This window comes from Monopterus albus, unplaced genomic scaffold (genome assembly GCF_001952655.1).
Source record: "Monopterus albus unplaced genomic scaffold, M_albus_1.0 scaffold2.1, whole genome shotgun sequence".
Classification (NCBI taxonomy): Eukaryota; Metazoa; Chordata; class Actinopteri; order Synbranchiformes; family Synbranchidae; genus Monopterus; species Monopterus albus.
In genome coordinates this window covers 3,729,738-3,754,907 of record NW_018127882.1, presented here as the reverse complement: position 1 = coordinate 3,754,907, position 25,170 = coordinate 3,729,738, and the positions used below count along the sequence as shown (strand labels likewise).

The following is a 25,170-nucleotide window of genomic DNA, read 5'->3' as shown; positions in this document are numbered from 1 at the left end:
AGCGGCTGACTACACAAAAGCAAAAGATGCCAAAGAGGCTGTGAGCCACCAACTACAACTGCAACTCATAATCATCTGTAAAAATAAACAATTTGAGCCTTAAATAGAAATGTAACTGTAATTTAGAGAATTCATACAAGGTGAATGAGTTGATGTAGCACCTGCTCAGACTAGAGCAGGTGGTAGATGAAGACTGTATTGACATCCCAAGATAATGGCAGCCAAAGTCATAACACCAGTGTCTCCGTTTTCAAAAGACCACAACCACACAACGCACTAAAAACTCAATGAACATCTAATCAATGTTGGATGTTCGGATAGCCATCTATTCCCTTTTTGTTGGGCGTTATACAATGGTCAGACCACATTTTTACTTATTACAGTGTTTTTGTTCTGATTACAATGTCCTAGTACACAGTTCTGTTGTGATCCCACTAGAGCTAGACTAATAAATCAGCCAGTTGTAGGTACATATATCTGTACCCGACAAAACGTTCAGTAGAAATCCCAAACAAGGTTTGAGATTATTTAAAAAAAAACAGTGTTACCTGTAAAATGTCGTCATGCAGAGTGATACTGTAATAATTAAAAAAATATCAAAATGGTTTGTGTCTGTTGTATGTTTACATTTAGATTAAAAAAACATTCTACCATGGTCTGACTTTTTCAGCTGCGAGTATGTCAGTATTTACCTCAAAAGCCCACTGGCCAGGCTATGGATTCCCCCTAAATGCTCTCACTGATCAGTAAATAATAAAGATTATTTACACTTTTTTATTACATATTACAATCTTCATTTAATGTACCCAAACTAATTTGCAACTGATCTTTAGATGCAGACAATTTTCTATGCAAAATTAACTCCCAGAAACTGTGAACATCACATCCAGTAAAGTGCACCCACACTCATCATATCTCTACCCAGCATCTGTGTTCCTCTCTCAAATGAATATGGAAAAAGGAAGAAGGGCGCAAATCACTGTTTACAAAAAAGTGCGTCTCAGACAACTGGCAAATTGCGCTTCCTGGGTGGTGTGTCTTGTTGACAAAGAATGAATCGGAAACCGTGTGCAAAAAGCATTGTATATCTGGCCTTAAACAGGAGACAAAGAGAAAGAGGAAGAGGAACAAATCAAATTTTGTGTAGTGTGTACTTCCCTGGACAGGCCATGATACCTGGCCATGGAAAGACAGAATGGAATCACTAGAAATAGACAAAGAGGGGAAGAAAACTCCCAAGCTACTTTTCAGAGGCTTCACACATTGGACCAAGGAGTCCATTCAACCACACACAACCCATTTTCATTAAATTAAAAATCCACACTGAACAGCGCTATAAATCACAATTTGTCCACTCTTTTCACTCTTCTCTTTTCACTGGTGTTCTGCCCCAAAAATAATTGTGAATTAATTGTGTTAAGCAGGCCCTTTACAAAGCCACCTAAATTACTGAATGCACACTTTAAAACAAGCTCTTAATAAGACATTTCAAAAAACAAAAAATAATGTTAAAATAATTAGTGCTGAGATTCAGGCTTTGATTATTAGAAGAATGGCTCAGGAATAGTAAATATACAGATATAATGTGCTGCAATTTTAGATTACTGAAATGACACACTGATATTAACAAGGCATGATCTGGTTGAATTGTTGTGGATGGTATCAATTGTTAATGCGCCTGGTCCTATGAATATATTTTCACTTGGCTTGTTATGAAATATTCAAGGACTATGCTTCCAAAGGGAACTCTTCTCAGCTGCACACACCATACGCTCTAAGCAGTTAGCCAATATAGTTTAAAATCAGCACACAGACTAGTGCCTAAAGTCTGTATGATCACTGCCTCTGATATTTATCTGTATGTATATATATAATATCAATAAAACAAAAAATGTATGGCCATCAGTGATGTCCATATATTACACTAAAACTAAGAATAGTTTGAAATAGGTTTTCTATCAGAATAGTAAATCTGATGGAGTCTTACGTTTTTTCTAATAATGTTCTCAACCGAGCTCTATGTACCACATGCCCATCTAACACTGAAGACGCACACTGTATACTTTTAAGGAACAGTTTGGCCTTTCCTTAGCCGTTTGGCCGTTTTCGTCTCCTCACATACTGTACAGCAAAGGAGTGAACATTCCTGTGCCAAACACATGTAATCTTCTCTATGACATGCAACACTAAACTCACAATCTCACAGACACAAGCTGCTGAGAGAAGAAGGCTCGACAGGTTTTGACACAAACCATTACCGAGGTGGAAAAAAACAGATTGACCATAGCACTGAAATACACTTACTCCTCTGGGAAATGAAATATGTGGAAGTTAATACTTTGCATTTCTTCAGAAAATGAGTTCACATCAATTCTGGGTCAGCACAGTTCAAATATCCAGATCGGTCACTGTCACAACATATGGAAACCTCTCACTGTGTGAGCTGATGAAATTTTGATGGTGGGTATGCTGTATTGGCTTGTATTAGGTATGTCCATGATTTACAAAACCCCACTGTCGCTGAGAGAGGATGCGTGCTTCCCTCTGGAACCCACAGGCTCAAACCTCAGAGCAGATTTAGTTGTTGGCCTGTATCACAGTGCCCCCTACTGGCAGAAAGACTCTGGTAGGAGCACCTCAAGTGGAATGAAAAAAACTGGTACCACATGTGAATATCAATTATTCTATAAAGCAAAACAGGCATGTAAATGACTGATATGCTTCGTTTAAAATAGACAGAGAAAAAAGATATGAGATATCACATCACCAGAGCCATAAATTACAATACAACCTACATTTTAAGTAAATTCATTGTGAGCAGCTTTACTCACTTGATCTGATTCATACAGTGGCTATATATCTAAGTCACAGGACACAATGACTATGCATATGTTCAGTGAGGGCAATTTATATTCTGCAGGTAATCTCAGATACATAAATATCATATTTACATCAAATACTAATTGTTTCCATATAATTAGGAACAGCTAATCATTTAATGGATCAGTTTTTTTGACAGAAAATCAATTGATTCCAATTTGAAATAAAACCTATTAGAGATTTATTTAAAAAACTGTCAAACATTTGCTGGTTACAGCTTCACAAAAGCAAATACTTGCTTTATTTTCTAATTTAATGTCATCATAATAGCATATTGCTGTAACTACTGTGTGTTTTTTGGCTGGATCCCAGAACAAAAGACAGATTTTTATCACTTTGATGTAAATTGCTAACACATATATATCAACACCTCTCTTTGCATGTTTGCAGTGCTCTTCCCCCCCCCCCAAAATACAAGTTCACATCTTGCAGGTAACAGATTGTTTGTATTGACTCGGTCTTTTGCTGGAAAGCAGGAATATCTTTCCTCTAGGTTTGGCAGCTTGTTCAGTGATGACTGTTGGAAGGTAGCAATGCACCCTTGACCTGCCAGCTCTAATCAGCAATTAACCGCTTTACAGACCTTCATTTGTGGTACTGTGAGCAAAGATATATTCATATTTTGTGGTGAGAATGAGTCACATTAATTGGGGCTTATTCTCTCTGCACTGGAGGACACTGACATCAAGCTACATTCAGCGAAGAAATATTTACTGCTGATCCAATTTGGACTGTTGGTTTAACGGCATGTTTTTATTAATTACAACAGACACAAAAATAAAACCAGTGCAGGCCAGTGTGTGTGTGTTCGAGTGTGTATTTCAAGCTCTGGATGCCTACAGGAGAACCAAAGAGCCAAGTGTGCATGTGTTCGTACACTTACTTCTATGCCCATAGGTGTCACCCCTGTGACAATGCCATTTAGTCTCATTTAAAATTCTAAATATTTGTCCAGACACATCTAAATTAAATCAGCAAAATACCAAAATAATCCCTTAAAGAATGATTTCTTGTTGCCAGCAACAATTAATTCAGAGATCTTCCAGCTAACGCCTGATCCGCTGAAGCTGACGGAGGCGCACCGCTATATGCACAACTCCTCTTCTGAGAAATATTTCCATTTTCCTCAGCAGCAACGACAGCATCCACCGGTGTACTTATCACATCCTTCTCCCCCCTATCACTCCCTTCATCTCAAATATTACCACTTGTTAAAACATCTCTTTCCCGTGTGCACCATCTCTTCCACATACCCTCCCTTCCTCCTACATCTCTCTACTCTGTTCAATAAAGCTTTACTGGTGTGAGGTTTTGACAAAAAAAAATGTGCTGTGAAAGTATACAGATATAGTAAACAGTAACTAAAATGTGTTCATTAAAAGTGATACAGTACATGAAATAAAACAACACACTATTGATAAAATAATGTGAAAATTTGTCAGAAGAAAAGAAAGAACATTTGGTCTATTGCATCATATAGAAAAGGAAGGGAAGGCCGTGCATTGACCGCGCTCATTTTTCCATCAACGGCTGAACTAAACGCTTCACTCTGCAACTAACGTGCACTTGAGTTTCAATAATGTGCAGGGTGATGAACTTAAAGGCAAAGGCTTTGTTCAGTATGGAGAATGACTCTAACACCAATGTGTTAGAAAACAAAACTCCCTCTCCAAGTTTCTGCTCCAAATACTAGGATCCTTGTTTTGTTTTCCACTAGAACATCACATCCCAACGTCTGGACCCTTGCATCCTGTTAACACAGAGCGACACACCACCCACTCAGGCTACACAAAACCTGAAACAAACCCCCCCCCGAGCTGCAACAGACAGCCGAACTGTAAGTGGTCAGAGACTGGTGGGGAGACGCTGAGCTTACTGGCAGAGGATTTAGAGTTCGACCGGCAAAGAATATCCAGGTATAACCATATAATGACATTTATATATCACTAATATTGACAGTACACTTCACATAAAATAGCCTCATTCCCTAAATTAATAAAAACTGCCTATTGGCTACTTCAAACCTGTATTACATACATTTCTTTCATTCCTGTTCGGGTTTCATTGTAAAGCATCACTGCAATAGGCAAAACACCTGAGCCCCAATTAGGCTATTTTATGAACCTTGATAAGGTGTTTTTTTTTTTTTTTTTTTTTTTTTTTTTTGCAGTTATGACCAGTGCAAGTGATGATTCAGGCACCGCAGCTACTGGAGGATAGGGATGGATGAGCAGGAGGATGTTCTACTGATAAAAATGTTTTCTATAGTTCAGAGCAGCTTGTTTAAAAATAAATTAATATGGAAGAAATGAACATGAACCGGTTCATTTTGTACGAACGGAACTCTGAACTGGCTTTTATTAAGTGTGAATGTGCACAGCAAATGTGCATACTGTATACAGTATCTGTACATATGAGTTGTCTGTCAACAACTGCCAAGTTTCCAATCCTACCTTTCAAGCTGCTAGAGCATCTAAACCGCTAGCAACGCCATTAGTGAAAACAATGTGCCGGGAGTTTCTTTTGACAGCAAAATGTCACAGGAGTCTGTTGTAGCTCTCATGCTGCTATCAGCGCCCACCTGTGTCTAAGTATGTATCAGAACACCCTGGAGGTGACTGCATCGGATTCTACAAGTTACCACCACGATCGGAGCACAATGGCGCACTGGCTGCTCTGCTGTGGGGCCCGTGGCACTGCTCTAATAATCTACCCAGCATGTGTTTATCTTTGTTGGACCAGGTTGTGTGGAGGAGGCGGCTGGGAAAGGAAGGCAGACAGAATCCTGCCAGCCTGCATGTGAGGAGCCCGCTAATCCAGAGGGAGTCCTGGCTTTGTATGAGCGTGTGTTCACGTGTGTGTGTGTGCGTCAGAAAGACAGAAGTGGCAGCAATGCAGTTATGCCAACATGAGTTATGGTCTGACTTACACAGACACACAAACAAAACATTTATTTGCCCAAAAAAAAAAAAAAAGAGTCTCTCCCGGGCCTCATTGTGTCTAATGTGTTCAACGTTAATCTTACCCTTTGGGGACATTTGCTGTTGTTTTAATTACACACCACCAGGAGCCCTCATTAACACACGTACAAATACATGCACGCACCAGCACACATGGACACAAAACACACTATGTACACAATTTAGGTGGAGTGAGAAGCATAGATTAAGCGATGCAGTCCAGTATGGGAGAAGTGAAGCTAATGAAGTATTTACAGAGAGCGGGGTCATTTGAGACTTGCCTAAGGTCAAACAGTGTCCCACGCCTTTAATGAACAAACCTAGCTTCAGATGTACAGAGGGATGCATGGGCCTGAGTGGCTGCCATGCCCTGCTTAGTCATCCACTATACCGCTAGCTCGTCCAAGCACAGGCCTTTACTTCCACCACTGTGTATGTGGAGTAAGGCAGGCTGCAACCACGTCACACAAATAATTAACCCCAGAGTATTTTCACTAGCCCTCTTGTCTGCCTGTTATCAGCGCTCATTACAGTCTGCTGTTTACTGCATCCATTAAAACTTGAACGGCAAATGGTACAATTTGTTTGCCTCACTGATTTCAAGCCACTTTGAGAAGCTCAGATGAAGAGTACTGTGAGGCTTTTTGTCTTTTTTGCTTGCCCTGGAAGCACCCTCCTGGTGGGTGGACCACCCATGTTGGGGGAAGAGTAATCGACTACAATGTGACCCTTAAGCACCTGTGTTTCTCTGGCTTCACTTTACTGTGGGACCTGTAATTGCTTTCACAAGACCAATTATAGAGAGTCAATTATAGATACAGCTGCAACAGATCTTTAGCATTTTCTTGGAGGAAACTGCCCCAGGAGATGTTTGGGAACAGCGATGTAGAGTGTGAAGAACAAACACTGATATCAGAGTGATACAGCAAGACAGAAATATCTCTAACAGTAAGTTTAATTTTGTTTTTTAAACATGACAAGAAAATAAGAATGTAAATCATGGTTTCAATTTGTTATCTATATGGAAGTGTGAACTGACATGTCCACATGTTAGGAAACACACTGCTGTTCTTCCAGCTGAAGCCTCCGTTTCAGTACAGCTGAACTGTAATGAAATACATAATGTGCTGTTCGCATAAGATATAAAATATCCAGTGACTTTCACTGCTTAGTGTGATTAAAAATCAAGGCATATCAATCCTCTAAGGTTCATTTGTTTTACACAGTATGTCTGTGGTGTCTTTCCATCCTGGCAATGCTTGTGGCCTCAGAAAGGTTAATAAGCTGCTTTACTTCAGCTAGAGATGGATTGGAGGAGAGTTGGAAGGTGGAAAGAAAGGCCAGGAGAGCAGAAACACCTTAATGCTAATCCACACAATCAAAGTTATCTGTCTAGTGTTTAAAACCACTCCTACTTAACAGTCTCTAACAGCTAGACCTGTACTTTTCATGGGGCAGAACATTTATACGTGGGCTTGACATCAGTTGGCCCTCATCTGGTGTTAAGCAACTGGGGTCAAGGGTCTGGACAGAATGTGAAGATGATGAAACTAGAGTACATTTTTCAGTGGTCTGCCTGCCCACTGTGTGCAATGTTAGCCGAGTCTATTTGTCAGGGAAATGTGTGTGTTTTGGTGCAGGGTTACAGCTGGCTACAGTGTACCTATGTAAAAGCAAATGCAGAATTCTCATAACCCTGTCTCTGTCCTGAAGTGTTACTGATGCTGTTTCCATGTTCTTGCTTGTGTGGGTGGAAGAAAAGTGCAATAACAGTGCAACACCACCAAAAGACCTAAAGCTTAACATGGCTTATTCTGAGTGTGGCTTCACAGCAGGCCCAGACATCCTCAGAGATTGTGAGTTTCCTGTTTGCTTGTATAGGCAAAGACTGTACCGCAGGCAAACAACAAGCCAAACACAACAATAAAATAATGGTTTACACTTAGAGCAGACTTGTTCAGACTTCTGCACATTTATCACATTACTGCTTTAGATTTCTCTGCAGTTTCAACAGAATACTGTGTGTTTAATAAAACATGGTCAAAAGGGAGAAGGAAGCAATCTGCAAATGCTGCAATTCAGACAAAGTGTTTCCCCTCAAGGCTTCAGCAATTAACAATAAAAAAAAACTGAGCCATGTGATTTATCTATAATTTCAGCTGCCCATAACAATACCTGTATTACCATATACTCAAAATTTAACGCATTCATCCATTATCTTTACAGAAACAGCTGGCAGAAATGTCCTTCGAAGGGCTAGTACTTTTTACTTGGAGTACATTTCAGAGCCTATACTTTTTTTACTTTTACTTAGAGAAATTGAATCAGTATTTCTACTTTTTTTAAAAGGGTTTTTTTTTTTTTTTTTTTTTTTTACACAGGTATCTGTACTTCTACTTGAGTAACAAATGTGTGTACCTTTGCCACCTCTGCCTACAAGCAGTCAACTTAACCTACATGTCTTTGGACTGCGGGAGGAAGCCGGAGTATCCAGAGAAAACCCACGCAGACACCGAGAAAACAAGCAAACTCCACAAGGTTCGAACCTAGAACCTTCTGGCTATGAGGACACAGTACTAAACCTCTGCAGATTTGACCAATTTCACAAACTTTTTTTTTTATAGGAGGCTTCAACAAGACCGACAAAAGAAAGTACCAAACATGGAAAACAATGCTGTTCAAAGACAAACACACATGCTTGCTGGATGGGCAGATTCATGATAAGAAGCTCTGAAAAGCTATTTTTCACCCTCTTTCCTCACTTGTGTGAGAATTTGACAGCAGAACTAAAGCTGAAGAAAAACTTCAATTAAAAAAAAGTCATTTAAATTTTATTTAATTTTCAAAAAAAAAAGAGAACATTCAAATACTGATACTGAGACGGAAAACAGAAAAAGACCAACATTCACACAGACAGTGAAGTGAAACGCAGACAGATGTAAAATATTTATGGTGTGGATACTGTAGCCAGGAAAAAAGAAGGGGAACATGTTCAAGAGCAATGACAGGAAGGGAAAGACAGTGGAGAGTAGAGAAAAGGAATGGGTTGGCAGAATGGGGAAGTAGCCACAAGAAAAGAAAAATAGAAGAAAAGGTTGCAATGCAAAGGCAAACCGTATATGTGTAACTGAAAAAGGTGCAATGGGGAGTTTATGTGTTGCAGTGGAGAGGTGCTCAGTTTTTGAAGAGCCAGAGACAAACTCTAAAGTCTGTCCTTTAAGTGACAAGTCTTAACTCAATTTTCTTGTATGTTCTTGGACTGTATCCTCCCTTTCTCACTGTTTCCTATTGGTGTATTTTTAGTTTCTGCTGTATATTGTAAGTATAGCACTTTTTGGTAAAAAAAAAAAATCAATGTGTCCTTTACTGGTCACACTTTATATTTCATCCACTATTTATTCCCCACATCCTGTAAACCGCAGTGACTTGTAAATATCAAAATGTCTGAAACACACACAGGCTCAAACGTGGGACTTCAGAAAACAAAAAAGAAACGTCTGCCTCATTTTGCATGTTTGCAGATGAAACATTATATTACTGATGAACAAAGATATCAAAAATGCCAAAGGGTATGTAAAACTCCAGCAAAAAAAACAAACAACAAAACTTAAGTTACTTCAATAAAATATTCAACAAAATCATACAGGAACATCGTTATATCGCCGTATAGCTAAGCTAGCTGTCTCAGATGGAAGCAAAATAGGATGTTTAATTAGCATTTTACTCAAATTTTAAATCCTTGCCTACTAATTAAAACAGCAACACATTCTTAACTACAGCGGTAGTTTTTGACACAGATGATTTTAAAATCTGCTAATCAGACTTTGACAGTTACAAAAGTCATAAAGTTTTAAAATCTAGTGGTGTCTGCTGTAGCTATTTCCCCTGAAGTGTCAACCTGAACTTTGTTGTTTTGGGTTTTTTTTTTTCTTCTTCTTCTTCTTCAGGTGACTGTAGATCACAATCTGTAATCAGATGGGTCTATCTACCTTATTCTCCTTCTGTCTTCTCAACCTTTTCTGTCTGTGCAGTAATTTACCTCGCTGTAGCGTGACAGGTCATGATTGTTTACATTCATGGAGGCACCATCTTGAACATGCAGGACTGATTGTTTACCCGTCCTGCATATGACATCCTCGTTGCTCCCCCCCCCCAGCGCTCCACTGTCTCCGCTCTGTTCCTTTCCAGTCAGATTCGCTATGGGAGTGTCATCCCTTGGCCCACTCGTAGTCACAAACCAATTCCACCAAAGAGGCTCAAAGGCAAATTAAACTTAATGCCACGGAACAAACGCTGCAAGCTACTGTGCACAGGCAGGCACTGGGTTAGCTGGTGGACAAATGAGGCTTGTGTGCAATTTTTGATCTGAATGGAAATCACAAGTCAACATGGAGCTAGAATCAAAGCACTTTCGGAGAGGTCGGAGTTAGACAAGAAGTGTAAAACTGAGGTACTCAAAAACATTTGCAATTATAATTGATGAACTCCGTTAACTACATGGCCGACAGAGTTTGTGTTCAGTTTCATTTAAGAGGAGATTATGAAATACAGCAGGTGGTTGAATTGTTAACAGCTTGAAAAACAAGCTTGAGTCTACAGGTCTATCAGAGAGAAAACACCAACAATTCCCATCAGCCACTGAAATTATTACCTGGCTAGAGGAGTGAAAACAAAGCTGTTCAAGTTGCTATTAGAATCTTAGGTGTCACAGAATCACTCTCAGTAGATTTGAGTTAAGGCAGAAATCAGAGAAATATTAAAAATATTTTGTCTTTCTTATGATAATTATTCCATATAGGTGAACAACTTCTACTTAACAGTTATAGTACAGTATCTGAAGAAATACAAACTAATAAAAGCAACAGTGTGCTTCATACACTTCCACTCCTTCAATGCATCATGTAAAAATACCAGTCCAGTGCAGTGGTGTGTATATACCATCACTTTTTCTACCATCACTTTGTATGTTTAATGGATGATTTCAATAAAGACATGGAAGGTCAGGACAGTGTTTCATCAGCTTAGAAATATTGTGTTTGTTGAAATTTGTCACTTTAGTGAAGATCAGGTCACATTTCATGACCATTTTATGCAGAAACCCAGGAAATAAACAGTGCTATTTCTTGTGACTGTATATCCACATAGTGAACAACAAACCAACACACATTAGGTTTTCCCTGTACAGTCAAACCCCTTTGCTCTTGTACTCATCCGTCTGAGCTGGATTAGATATGCACGCCATATTCTGTCGTCTGGGATCATGGGGTTGAGTTAATGAAACTCCACTGGGGCTTCTCCATGTGAAAAGCTCCAGTGACAGTGCTGACATTGTCCTCTTTTTAAAGGCAAGCCCCATTATTAATAAGCACCCCATCACTCAATTAGGCGGGAAGGCAGACACTGAATTGGCTGGGAGGTCCACAGGAAGACACAAACAGATACACAAAACTCACAAAGCACACACAAACTAAACATGTCTTTTTGTTTCAAACAAATGATTACTTCTGAATATAGTAAACCGATATTACACAAATAAACTAATAAATATTTCTGAAGTGGTGGAGGGGAGGATGGCTGTTATCATGTACGATATAACAAATACATACTGATAAATGATCTAGACAAAACAAACTTAATTTACCATCAAGATGCAAAAATCCTTCTGCAATAGTAATAAAGTAAAAAAAAAAGTTTAAAAGGTGACTGTTTAATGTGTTAAGTTACAAGACAAACTTAGATTAAAGTATATAATTTTAAGGGCCACTTGACAACTATGTTAAAAAGCTAACAAGCGATTTTCACACACGAACTTCGGACTATGTCCATGGAATCAGGCCTGAACTTTGCCCAGAGTTGCCCTTTCACACATGTAGCACACAGGGGCAGCTGTGGCTTAGGAGGAGGAGGAGGAGCGGGTCGTCTCCTAACTGGAAGGTCGGGGGTTTAATTCTTGGTGCCTCCAGTCCACATGTCAAAGTGTTCTTGAGCAAGACACTGAACCCCAAGCTGCTCCCAGCGACATCACCAGTGTGTTAATGTGTGAGTACGAATGGGTGAATGGGAAACAGTGTAAAGCGCTTTGAGCGTGCTTCAATGTGTAGAAAGGTGCTATATAAGTACAAGACCATTTACAACAGGAGATAGTCAGTGTGAGACACATTCTCACCTACTAAAAATACTCCATTTGGCTTATGTATGAGAGGTGCAGGCGGCAGGACATGAGGTGGACATGCAGCCAGTTTGCAATTTGATCATGAACAACAGAGTCTCTTGCCATGTCTGACGATTCTGGCACTGGCTCGTAATGACAGAGGTACCCGTCATTTTTCTTCGCCATCAGATGTTCTTGTATTCTTAGCTCTGGTCACATGATAGAAAGTCATCACCACACCCACTAACTCCATGTGAATACTCCAGACTATATGCTGCCATCCGCTCATATGAGCCCACTCCAGCTCACTCGGATCTTACACAAACTTTGTACCAGGGAGGTGGCAAAGTAAAGTCTACTTAAGTCGACTGACTCGGACATTTGTGTTCTTACATACGGCTCCCTCGGGTAATGTCTGGAGAATTTCAGGGTCCCAGCGCATTTCTGACAAGGGCTATAGAAAGACTGACGTATCCCAAATGTGTTTTTGCAGAGGTTATCCAAGGGAGCGAGCATGAAGAAAAACAAAATATTTAGATGCGCAAGGGATATTTATTTTTGAAGAGACAGGTTTGGATGAACATTAGAGTGTACCTGAAGGCACATAAAAGTTAGCAGGATGTAGAGTTGGGAGGCTGCAAGCGGCAGATATCACAGAAAGCTAATATTCAAAAAGCTAAAGTTAAAGTGCACTGCGATAGCCAAAATGGCTCTCATCTGAGAAGAGAAGATTAAAATCAGTGGGACATCACAGCAAGGCAATATAAAAAAGGAAGGAGAGCAAATCTCTCTCTCCCTCTCTCTCTCAGACACAGATACACACACATAGTCTCCTACAATAAACCAATTACTTGCCATTAATATTTAAGGGTCTAATTTCCATTCATATGTGATATATTAAAAATTTGCAGGGCTGAGCAAAGAAAAGGGCTGACCCTGAAATATCCAAGTGGGCTGGCTGCCCAAAACAGAGAGAAATGAACATCAGGGTGTTTTGTGTTTTATTGAGACAAATGTCTCCTGCCTGTGCCAGCAATTAATGGTCTCCTTTTAAAAAGAGGAACATGGCACCATTTGAGGCCTTTCTTTTCCAAAATAAGACAATATCCTCTTTGACTTCCTTGAAATAATAATGGACATTTATTTCAGAATGAACAATTTACTGGAATGAGGAAAGATCTTGGGTCATCAAAACAATTTGCCACAGAGGAGCATCTCTCCACTCACAGACACTGATGACAGTTTACCAAATGACTGTGTGGTAAAATGCCAATTGTGGTGATGTTCATGGAAGACGGCAACAGAGCCACATCGATACAGGGTTCTATAGGACAATGTCAAGGGAAAAACACCAGACATTATATTGGCTAATGTGCATTTCTTGATAAAAACAAATAAAATAGAAAAGACTGTTGATAGGGATTCTTTATGTTGAATTACAAGGACAACCATATACAAAACATTGCATCTTAAAAAGCAGAAAGAAAACAAAAAATGCAAAAGAAGGCGGCTTGACTCAGCGTCACTGTTATTTACTTGTCTCAGTGTTTTTCTGCTGGTCCAATAGTCTTACTAATATTACTAGTTCTTCCCAGCTGTTTTGAAATGGTCAGATAGGAGTTAGGTGGGTTAGCCTTAATTCTTAAAAGGCAAAGTGTCTCAGCTTTAAATCTCAGGCATTTCCAAGGCGCACAATCTGTGAGAGTACAATTCTTGGCTGTTTATTTCCTGGTTCATTTCTGCAGTAAAGATGTCAAGAGATGCTACAAACTCCTTTTCACTCTTCAAGAATTCATTTCCTCCATGGCAGCAAAACATGAAATATGAAACTCGTGCAGCTTAAACTGGTCTAATAGAACACTTTAAGGGCCATGTTACAGTGGTACCTTCAGTCCAAAAAAAAATCTCATGTTGTGATCGTGTATATGCCCTCAAATATAAACCTACCCTCACTTTTCAAATTTAATCTCCAGAAAAAATATGGTCTTGTATTAGGAGCGGTATATATACTACTACAGTACATAGGCAGAAGGAGTACAATAACATTGTTAATAGCTCACGTCTTCCACTGACAATCCATAGCATAGCCTAGCTAACTAATTAAGCAACAGATAAACTGCAATGAGGCAGAAAATGACAGGGCTGTTGTGTTATTTACGCTATTACTGAACTACTAGACTGCATGTCAGGGGTGTGGCTCAGGAGGTAGAGCAGGTTGTTTGGAAAAATTAGCAATTCGATTCCCAGCTTGTCTAGTCCACATGTCGAAGTGCCCTTGCGCAAGACACTGAACCCCTGGTCCATGAATCTGTGAGTGTTTTTTACCACTTTCCTTGTGATGAGAAGAAGAAAAAGCTACAGTTGTTCAGGCAAGTCACAGTATTCTTAAATTAATACTTAATGAAAATAAAACTTCTAAGGGTGTGCTGTTTTGCTGCCTCATAATGTAGCTAGCTACTGTAGTTAGCACATCATTAATGTAAGCACTATACATTGAAACATTTTATGCTAATAAAAGTAAGGATAGAAGCTGGAATTATTAAAACGTTAGACATATAACACTACACACGCACACACACACACACTTTACTGAGGTGTACCATAGTTTGATTATGTATTTGAGTCAAAATAAACTAATGTACCTGTTTTAATATACTCCCAATGATGCCTTGCTAAAAAAGGATGTTATGTGTAGAGGGTGGCAGGGTCTGCCATTTGGGTCTGGGGAAGTTTGGACCCAAACATTCATTAACAAACATTAGGTTAATGTCCCACTTAAAAAGCAGATAGGCTATAACTGACGCCAGCACTCAGCTACTGTAGGACAATAATGGCTTAGTGCAGCAAAACCAGGCAAATCTGACCAAACCGCTGTCAGGCTTACTTAGGTGGTTACAAAAGGAGAAATGTGGAGGACATGGTTTAATAACATTCTAGTAATGCATTATATGTAAAAACAACCACCGCCACTGGAAGCAGACTCCTCAACACAGTATTGACATTTTAACACAGAGGTAAGCATCAAGATGTTTCAATGCCTCACCTCACCAAATTCATGCGACCATCCCAAAGGAAGCTTTATTACATATCAGTGTCAGGTATCATGTTGGTATTAGTGATTCATCAGTGCTTCAGAAAGCTTTGTTTTATCCATGAGACACTGACTTACAAAGACTGACTCTGTTCTGCTCTGCAGCAGTCAGCTGAGCTGCGGTGTGTGCGATGAACTCAGAATTAGCGTGTTGCCAGGAGTGGAGATGCAGAGCTCTTTGGATAAACTATGAAATAGAGATACGTGTAATAGGTTCAAACACCTATTTTGGCTTTCCATTCTTTTACTTTATTGTTATTTATCGACTACCAATACCAGTTTATTTGCAATTAGCTTAAACTGGCAGAAACAAAATCTATTTTATCGGTCAGGCTCTAGACTGGATCTGTTGAATAATGAGCTAAAAATAGTGAGTGCATGTTTTTTTTCCCATCAGGCTAGCCCTGACTCCAGATGGACACTGGCATGCCCAAAGAGATGGTTTCAAGAGCAAGCAGGAAATCCAAGATAAGAGAAGAGAAAGGGAGCAATGTTACAAAAAGAAATGCCTAGGACAAAGACACAGAACAAGCTGCCTGGGCAGTTACTCCCTTCTCTCAATTAACAGAATCAGTAATAAACAGCCCTGTCCTCTAGAGGAACGTGGCAAACCATCAGGCCTGACTTCCCAACCCTTTGACACAGAACATATCAAAAGCTTATCATTGTGCACACACTATTAATACAAGGCAGACTATTCCACAGTGAGCTGCAGTGTCTTGAGTTGAGCCTAAACTCATTAAACAAAAGCCTTTATTACATTGTGAGTATCTGAGAAGGCAGAGCTCCAACAGTAGCCTTGGGATAGCTTTTGTCAAGAGCAAAAAAGCGTTTCAAAGGTTTCTATCAACAAAGCGTATTGTTAATGCATGAATACATCTTAACAGGATTAAAACATTTTGAGTGGCAGTACTGTGATCTGTGATCCAGAACTTGTGTCCGCAGACTTCCACTGAACATGCACTGTAGGGCCCCCAGCACACAGTCTGCTGATAAGCGACCATTTTCTTGTTTGACCGAGAGGGTGTTGAGTGTCATGTGAGGTGGCCGACCATGTGTGTGTGTCTGATCTGGTGACTGGGTCAGCCCTGATGTTAACAGAGTTATTAGGGGACTTATTAGGGAGAGTCAGAGAGCCAGCTAAGCCCCCCCACTGATTCCATCATTACCGCCTTTGTGGCAGGGTCATTAACACCCTGCTGCCGGGGCTTTGTAGCAGGGATTGAGAATCTGCTGGTGTGCAGACCACATTGGCTCAGTGGAGAGAATGAGTGTGTGAGGTTGAGTTGTAGGGAGTAATGTAAAGGAAAACAGATGTCAGAGTGAGGTGGACTCCTGCAGGATTTGATCAAATCCCATGTGATGAGGGGGAGGATGACAGTGAAATTACTAGTACAGTTTCCACTGTGCTCTGAAAAATTGGTGCGTTATCCTAATAGTGACACTAATGAAGGCAGGATGGCCAAGAACATTTTGAAGAAATTTTTTGTCACTGAGTGCGATCCCATTTTGTGATCACTGAAGGATGACAGCAGCCATCACTTGTAACAACCTCTCCAGAGCTGACCTTTATACCCGGTTCAGACTAGATGATTGTTTTTGTCTGATAAGACGGCCGCTGTGTCAAATTACACAATTATGGAGTCATAAATTCTTGCTGTGAGTTGGACAACGGATATGACGTACTACAGAAAATACAACATGTGAGGCACTAGGGCAAAACACCTTTCCCAGTGCTGCCCAGCTCAACTGCAGGTATTTGGCTAAGCATGTTAATTAGCAGCCTAGGCATCATTAACACAGACGCATGCTGGGAAAGCAAGTCCCAATAACCCTGTTTGGAGGGGTGGACTACAGCCCAGTTCAGCATGTATATGCATCTTCATTAGGTCTCTCTTCCTGCAGAAGTATGAGTGTCACTGACTGTCCGACTAAAGGTATTCATTTACAGGGCTACAGAATACAAACGAACACTTGTATCCACTTTAGTGTAATTAATCTTCAGCAGTAGTTTAACATTTACAGAAGCAAAGCACTGTATATTGAAATACATAGGGTGCTCAGGGATTTCAGCAGTTGAGTAACCTCTCGTTTCCTTGTGTTGTTTCTGCTGAGAGACCCAGACATCACCATTACAAAGTGGCATATGCCCTTTGTCCGTCAGCAATTGATGCGGGCAATGGAGGAAACATTTTGGAAGAAAGGGGGTGTAAAGTTTGCCAACATCAATCTTGTTTCAAATTGAACTGCAAAGTTCCAGCTGAATGAATTGCCTTTCAAATGCAGCAGGCCATGGCTACACACATTCAATCCCGAAGTGAATCTGATTTGATCCCAAGAGCCATACAAAGGCACGACCCACTGATTGATAAAGCGAACTAAGGGGAGATGAGGGTAAAAAGAAAAAAGGGGAGCCAAGTCAATGGAGAAGAGGGTAAAGAAAGAGGGAAAAGCAGATACAGCAAAGCAAAGGCGGAAAGTGGGAAAAACAAGAGAAAAAGCAACAGGGGGAAACTGTTTTAATTGGAAATAAAATAAATCTTTGGCATGGTCAGGTTGTTCAACAGGGCCCATATAATGTTTCACACACAAGCTTGAAAGATGTGACAAACTGGGATGGTGAGCAAGGGCAAAATAAAGATGTGTCTCCAATAACAGATGGCTCAGCTCTGTGGGTGGGCGGTAGTTCTTTTGTCTAAGGTAATAATTCATTTATTTTTTGTTCTGCTTTTTGTTTAACCCTTGGATTTACTTTCAAAGGCTCTGGCCATGATTGTCTGCTGAAGGCTAATGGATTAATTGTATGTGCAGTTACATTACAGATAAATATACAAAATCTGACATTTATATATTTCAGTTTATATTGTGTGTTTATGAAATTATATATTTTATCGTATACTGTATGAAACAATCTATGTGGCTACAACATCACTGGAGTGCAGTACATACATTGATTATCAGGCATATTTTATGTTGTGTATTTTTAATATGTACACATATATATAATACATATATATATGTAGTGAAAAAAGGTCAACATTAAAATAATTCCCTAAACTGCCTTGCTACAAGATTTTGCAGAGCAACTTCCTGGTTTACGCTTGATTAGTTGCATTTAATTGAATGGATGTTGCTGTTATGAAAAGTGGCTTTAATGGACATTATTGTGTACTTCGTGGATTTTCTTAAAACATGTTGTTCCCCTGTTAAAAACTTTTTCAAGTATGACCTACGTTGGCGTTGCCCGTGAGATTTGCTGCATCCATGGCCTTCAAAACAACTAAGAGCTGCCATATGTGTTGGGTTTTCAATCAGGCCAAAGAACCATCTCATAATATATGATAAAGAAAAAAAAAATAAAAAGCCACTTTTAGAAGACTGAAGCAGAGCTTGAAATCCCTCTTGATTATCATTTCCTTTACTTGGTAAAACTCATTAAACAGTGAGACTCATAAAAGCAGCAGGGGAGATGACAGTCTTGCATTCTCAGTTGTTTTAGAGGCCTCTCAGCACAATAAGCATCTGAAAATTGGGGGCTATTAAAGTCTTTTTTTTCTGCTTCACTCCCAAAGTGCAATGCAAGTAACAAGCAAGAATCCCAAGAAATGTGAAGTTAACTGAAGCCTTTTTGCACCATTTTCTAAGGGCAGCTCTGCAGGGAAGGCATTTACACCTGCTTGCCTCATCTTTCACAATACACTAGTCCCTTGAAGTGTGCTTTGCTTATAAATATCCACGTCTAAGATGTGGCAAAGACAGAGATACAACAAAGAAGCAAAAGAAAAAGTGTGTATGTGTGTGTCCCCAGACAGAGTCAGTTTTCACCAGTGCCTTGTTTGTCAAATAGCCACAAAGGATTTATCGTCCGTGGTTACAACAAGACCTCAGGAATTAATCTGGTAAGCCTCGGCTTCTCCACCTGGACCCCCAGCACCACTTTAAACTCCACTAATACCAGTTAAAACAACTTGACTTGATGTGAAGGAAGACTCTCTACCCAGATCAGATTCAAAGTGGAATAAAGCGAGATCTTTCTGACAAAACGTTTAATGTTCAAGCACACTTAGTGTTACATATCCTCGGATGGCATGTTTGAAAGACTATACTGCATGAATGATGAAACAGAGGAAAGAGAAAAACAAATGAACTCGCTCATTTTAAGAAGATCCCATCTAGCACCTTTTTCTGCAATACCATCAACATCAAAGCCTTTCTCATTGACTTCCAGCTTCACCAGTGTGTGTGTGTGTGTGCGTGTGTGTGTGGGTGTGTGTGTGTGGGGGGGGGTTTAGATATCAAACATTAAACAGCATTCTTCATTCATGAGCAAATCATGTTCTATTTCAACAATAGAGGCAAAAGAGCTGATTCAGTGAAGTCGCTGCAGGGATAATTGATAGGGATGCAGCAAAGGTAACTCCTAGGGGAAATGCTGGATCATGAATTCCTATCCTGCCAGAGGGTACACAGACTATCCATAGGGTTTTTTGGGGGGGGTATTGCTGTGTAGAGCACCCAGTGGGTGAGAAAGGGAATTTAATAAAGAATTTACAAGGACATTTAAAGCTGAATTAAAGCCACATGTCTCTGAAACTCCAAATGTTACACTGTATTTCATTTTAAGAATCTCACTGTATTTTATAGCAGCTGTGCTCTGCAAACATATATCTGATTTACTAGCATTAAATGTTAAATTCATCATCTATTACTTGAATTTATGAATCAATAAAATAAAAGTATGAAGATTTAAATAATAAATAGGTACTGCGAATGTGTAAAAAAAAAAAAGATTAGACTGTCAGTTATTTCAGAAATGCCACAGAGCACAGTTTAGAAAATACACTGCCTGGCAGATATCCTCTGGTGAAAGAGTGGCACGACTGCCAGGCCTTTGCTTGCCACTTCATTAAGCCTCACAACAACTGTTCTTTCCTACCCACATTCTCCTTCCATCTGTATTATGCCGGAAAATCACCTTGCGGCAGCCGAGTGGAAATTGCTATTTAATTCACAGAACAAAAAGAGATGAGCCCAGTTTGTTGACCAGGATGCTGTGAGAACAACAAAGCAAGAAGCTGCTGGCGGGCTGACTGGTGTCCAAACACATGGTGGGTAAATTGGAAAAGCTGGAAGACTCTGTATCGTTATGTCCACACACCCTGACAGAGCTCAGATTTGACTGTTTTGCAGTAGACAGAGCTCTGACTTCTCCCCTCCCACTGCTGCTAGAATTAGAGGGGTATACTACACACACACGCACGCACACCCAGTCAAAGAAGTGGCTAACACTCAGACTGTCATGGGAGGAATACATCAAGCGCCTTGACAAACCCTCTTCCATAAAAACACAAACTGGCTCTGTACTGTTTGTGTTATTCATCGGCAAGTTAGGTAGCCCGGTCGGATATGTGAGAAACAAGCTAGACGGGGACAAGAAAAATCCCAGAGCTTCCTTCACAAAAGCCTTCCATTCTCCGCACTGGGGGACTGGTCTACTGGACTAGAAAAGGCAAGAAGCAAACCAAGCATAACAGCTCGCACATATACAATACGTAAAAGTTCAGGTTTGCACGCACCCACGGGCGCACATTAAAACACTGATCTGAAACTGCTCAGTGGATACGAAGAACAAAGACAACGCACAGTCACAATGCATTTATAGCTTTCTCAAAGACGCAAACAAACACTCTGCAGTAAGAGCACCGGTGTCCTAATTAGCACAAAGGATTTGAATTGAGAGAATTCATAGACGGTGTTCAACTGCAGTAGAAAAGCGCCTGGTTTTCTCACTGAAATGTTAATTTCAGTGAGAAAAAATGGTTTCTTTAAGTGTTAAAAAATGAAAGGGGCTTGGCATCTACTGCTGCAGAAGCAAATGAAGCGTGTGTGTAGATTAATTGAACAAGGGTTGAAGAGAGATGACGCCGCCTTACCTTTGCTCTGTGAGAACCAGAGGGAGAGCTGAGCAAATAGGTCAGGACTCTCAAACTTCTCTTCTTTGACTTTGATCCAGAAGCAATTCTCTGCCATTTCCTGAGGCACTATCTGCAATGACACAAGGATTCCATTATCACCACAATCAGAGACCGCCATTCCACCAACCTGCCACTCAAAAATTTCTTCTCACTGGAGATGGGGTTTATGTGTGTTTTTCTGTGTGTGGACACACACATGCCCTTGTGCATGTATCCTTAATATCTAAGTGCAAAAAGGACAAACTCAAAAAGACCAGAAAAGTAAACGGGGACCTGAAGGCTGAGATACATTTGTTCATGTGATGATACATTATATAAATATGGCCATAGTGCATGATTTTGTGTGTATGGAACACTCCTCCTACCCTAGATTTGCCTGAAAGCTTGTAAGAAGCAACCACGCTCGTACGCACACTGAGATGGTAGCAGGCCACAGGCATGCTTTCAAACTCTCTCATTCCTTCAGTACCGCTCAGTGGATGAGAAAGAATGCACAAACCATCTCACATTGTGCAGTTAATACTAGCTAATAATGCAAGTGACACTGCAATACATCTGCTGTACAATGTGTTAAGTGCTATGGTAAGAGCTCTTAGTGTGACTCTGTTATGTTTTTTCCACTGAGGGTCTGGACAAGCGGTCGGCCTGTTGCACCGCTGTCATTAACCTTATCAAAACCACAGCACAGGCGCACAACTCTTACGCAGCACGGACAAACAAGTTTGTCTGATGCTGGGCAATCACCCTCAAGGCCATATAGTAACGGCGATAAGCCTAATAGTGTTGCAACGTCCTATAATGGCAACAATAGCTGCTTTAATGGAAAGCTAATGACATGAGCTGGTGTTGAGTGTGTATAAAAAAAAGTGCCTCTGTACTCTTATTTGCTCCCACTTGATCCACTCAGAGTCCTAAAAAGCAGTCATGTCTGTGATAATCTAATTCAGAGAAAACTGTGAAACAGTAAATGAGACACAAATGTATTTTGTAATGATTAATTCCATGGATATTTCACCATTTTACTACTACTGTTACTACTGCTACTAATAATAATAACAATAATACACGCAGCATACATAGGAACAGCTCATGTTACAGCAGGCCCAATCACAAACGTCCAAGTTAACCCATGTTCATTTTCAGAATATTTTACAAGATTTTTATTTAAAAAAAATAAAGCCTGCCACTCCTATTCATCTCTGACACGCTCATTTGTAATGAGCCGTCATACCTCAACTGGCTTTTATTAGCAAACAGCCAGCTGAACTAAAATATCTCACTAAAGTGTGAGGCTTGTAAAAAAAAAAACTATTTTAAATCTATCTGCTATTCAGAAAAAAAACAAAACAATCAAAGCTTAAACTCTACACAGCAATACCCCAAACAAATGTTGAACAACCTAAAATATTTAGTGACTAGGAAAGTAATACAACTAAAACAACCCCAGTGAATAACGCTTTTAGAAACGGCAACATTTCTCACCTCCAACTCTGTGAATTTAGAAAATAACACATAACAATCTGCCTGGTAGTCGCAGCCCATCATCCTCTTAAGTCGGGTCTTGAATTGCAGATAAATAAAACACTAAAGTCACTTAGAAACTATCAACTGAAGTATGTGTCAACTTGTTTTTTTAAAGGCCTACTCAAAAAGTATTTATGAAGATACATCCAAAAATATAATGAGAGATAAAAACAAATTAGGAACAAATAAAACTGTGTGAACAGGCACAAGACTGGGTGAGGAGACAAACACACTGAGGATCACTAACGGGCTGTGCACATTCCTGGTGCAAGTTTCTTTGTGAATTTTTGAAGCAATTTCATTTCCTCAACATTGTGTTACTTGACATTCAGTCCAGTGTGCAGCACCTGGGATGAAGAATAAAGATGGCATGTCCAGCTCAAACATGAACTGTGTCTCATGGTGTGCTATACGAAGAGGTTATTATTATCCTTCATCCCACTGCATCCTTGCTGCCATTTGTTCTACAGTTCCCACATGTGTACAGATATCTTTAATCAGCATGGTAACATTATATAACTTTCTTGTCTGATCAGGAAAGCCAATAAACTGTTAGCACATTATCATGATTTCTGTTTTTACAGTTCAAAATTAAATGGCCACAATGACATTAGTGTGGAACTGACACATCAACACAGAGGTCCAAACTATTACTCAAGCTGATTTAAAATACATTTAGCACTGAGGGAGAGCTGGCAGTGTGAGACTGTGCTGTGCTGGTTCCACGTGAATTTCTTGTACAGCTGCTTGTGACTAAGAATGCACTGTAACCACATCCCTTGCTTGTTTATAGGACTACAGTAGGTAGCTGTGCAATTGAAATTGTAAAATTATTTATTTCAGCTATGCAGTATGTAAGTGTATAGGTTTTACTGCATATATGCTTGAAGATATGTAAGTGGAGATCATCTATGAAGCAACAAGTTGTGGACTAGACTCAATAGTCTAGTATTCATTTCTTACTTTATGATGACAGTAATATAAAGGGTTTGCCACCATCATATCTGTGTAACTCACTCTAGTTGGACATGTAAGGGGTAGTGGATAGAGAGGATATAGGTAAAGGAAAAGAAAATCACACTAACAATAAAAGCATATTCCCTTTTTATACAACCAAATCATACTTGCTCCTGGCACTCCTATACTTCCATCTGCTGCACACAGAAGACAGATGACTCTTGTCCCACTTAATCGACACAGATTGTTTCTCCTCAGGTTATGAATTTCATTTGCATCACCAAACTACGATTCCTGTGGAGGCAAGGTTAATGCACCTACACAATAACCTCTTTCTGTGCACTTTCCAGCCATGGGTATTTTCACCACACTGCACGTGCACAAATCATATATGCAAAACCACCACACAGAAAAAATGAGCAATAGTAATTAAACTATCAAGACATAAATAGACACAGCCACAAAACAAAAAAACATAGTTGTTTACAAAACCAGTATGAATATGACCATATTACTGTATGACACAAATGTTTTACCCAGTGCTCACTCCCACACACCGTGAAGCATTTCCATTTCCATACGGGCACTTTAAAGGGTCCTTGAGATAACAGAAAATTCAACCTGTAACATGCCCTTACAATATCTATAGTGACTATATTTACCAACTTGCATTTACAAATATCTATCCCCATTTAGGTTTGTAATTTGGTGGACTGTTGTGGAAAAAAATTATTGCTACAAATTGTTTAATTGTTCTTTAGGAAAAATGACAAAAATATGAAGAAACAATTATAAAAAAACCACTTGAAATTAATTTTTAACATCACCTGATTCCTCCATAACCATTAAATATAATGTGCACCGCTAACATGATGACAAAATAACTAGTCTGATGTTTTGGTTGCTGTCAGTAATTGAAGATCAAACACAAGGTACCACAAGCGTCGGCAAAGAACCGTTAAATTAATGCTAAAAAGTCCCAAGGTGATAGATAAATTATCTATGGTATAATAGAATCAGGACGCAAGAGAATGTCCTATTGAAATTGTATTCAAATGTGATGGATCATTACACAACCCAGTCTTCATCCAACTGTGCTAAGAATGTGCAAATCCAAGGGCATTTGAGCAGTGAAAATTGTTGATTGTTGAATCCTTTGAAACGGGTGCCGAGTGCGGAATAGTGCGGCCTGAAGCTGAAGTTGTTTGACTAGATTAAGAGCACATTTGAATAGACATCCTTTTGGTTTGAATCTTCAACTCTGACTTTTCATATTGTGTAGTGCTACTCAAAATTTCTTTAAAAAGTCAGTGCTAAATGTGATTGTAAAAAGAAAAAAAAAACTACATCATGGTATGTGACATAACTGGGGGATGATATTTCCCTTGGGAAAGTGCATCCAAACGTTTTACTGGTAGTGTATGCTGCAGTGAACAAAGCTCGAGTTACCATACCTTGGTCCAGTTGACCCTCTTCATCACAGAATCAGGTTTATAGGTCTTCTTGGGCTCCAGTCCATAAGGCAGTTTGACGACAGGTAATGCAGGGGGAGGCGGGGGTCCACCCGGGCCCCCAAAGAAAGGCGGAGGAGGTGGGCGCCCACAACCAGGGGGTGGTGGGGGAGGTGGAGGT

At 39.8% G+C, this 25,170-nt stretch overlaps 1 protein-coding gene across 1 annotated transcript in view; it reads right to left on the bottom strand.

Moving 5' to 3' along the window:
- The window catches only part of diaph2 (diaphanous-related formin 2), a 369,240-nt gene that overhangs the window by 203,674 nt on the left and 140,396 nt on the right, over positions 1–25,170 (bottom strand). Inside the window, exons 18-19 of the mRNA XM_020591281.1 lie at positions 24,993–25,169; positions 21,016–21,127 (exon numbers count right to left, since the gene is read on the bottom strand). Of these exons, the coding sequence (XP_020446937.1) occupies positions 21,016–21,127; positions 24,993–25,169 (289 nt within the window). The remainder of the gene's footprint in view (positions 1–21,015; positions 21,128–24,992; position 25,170) is intronic.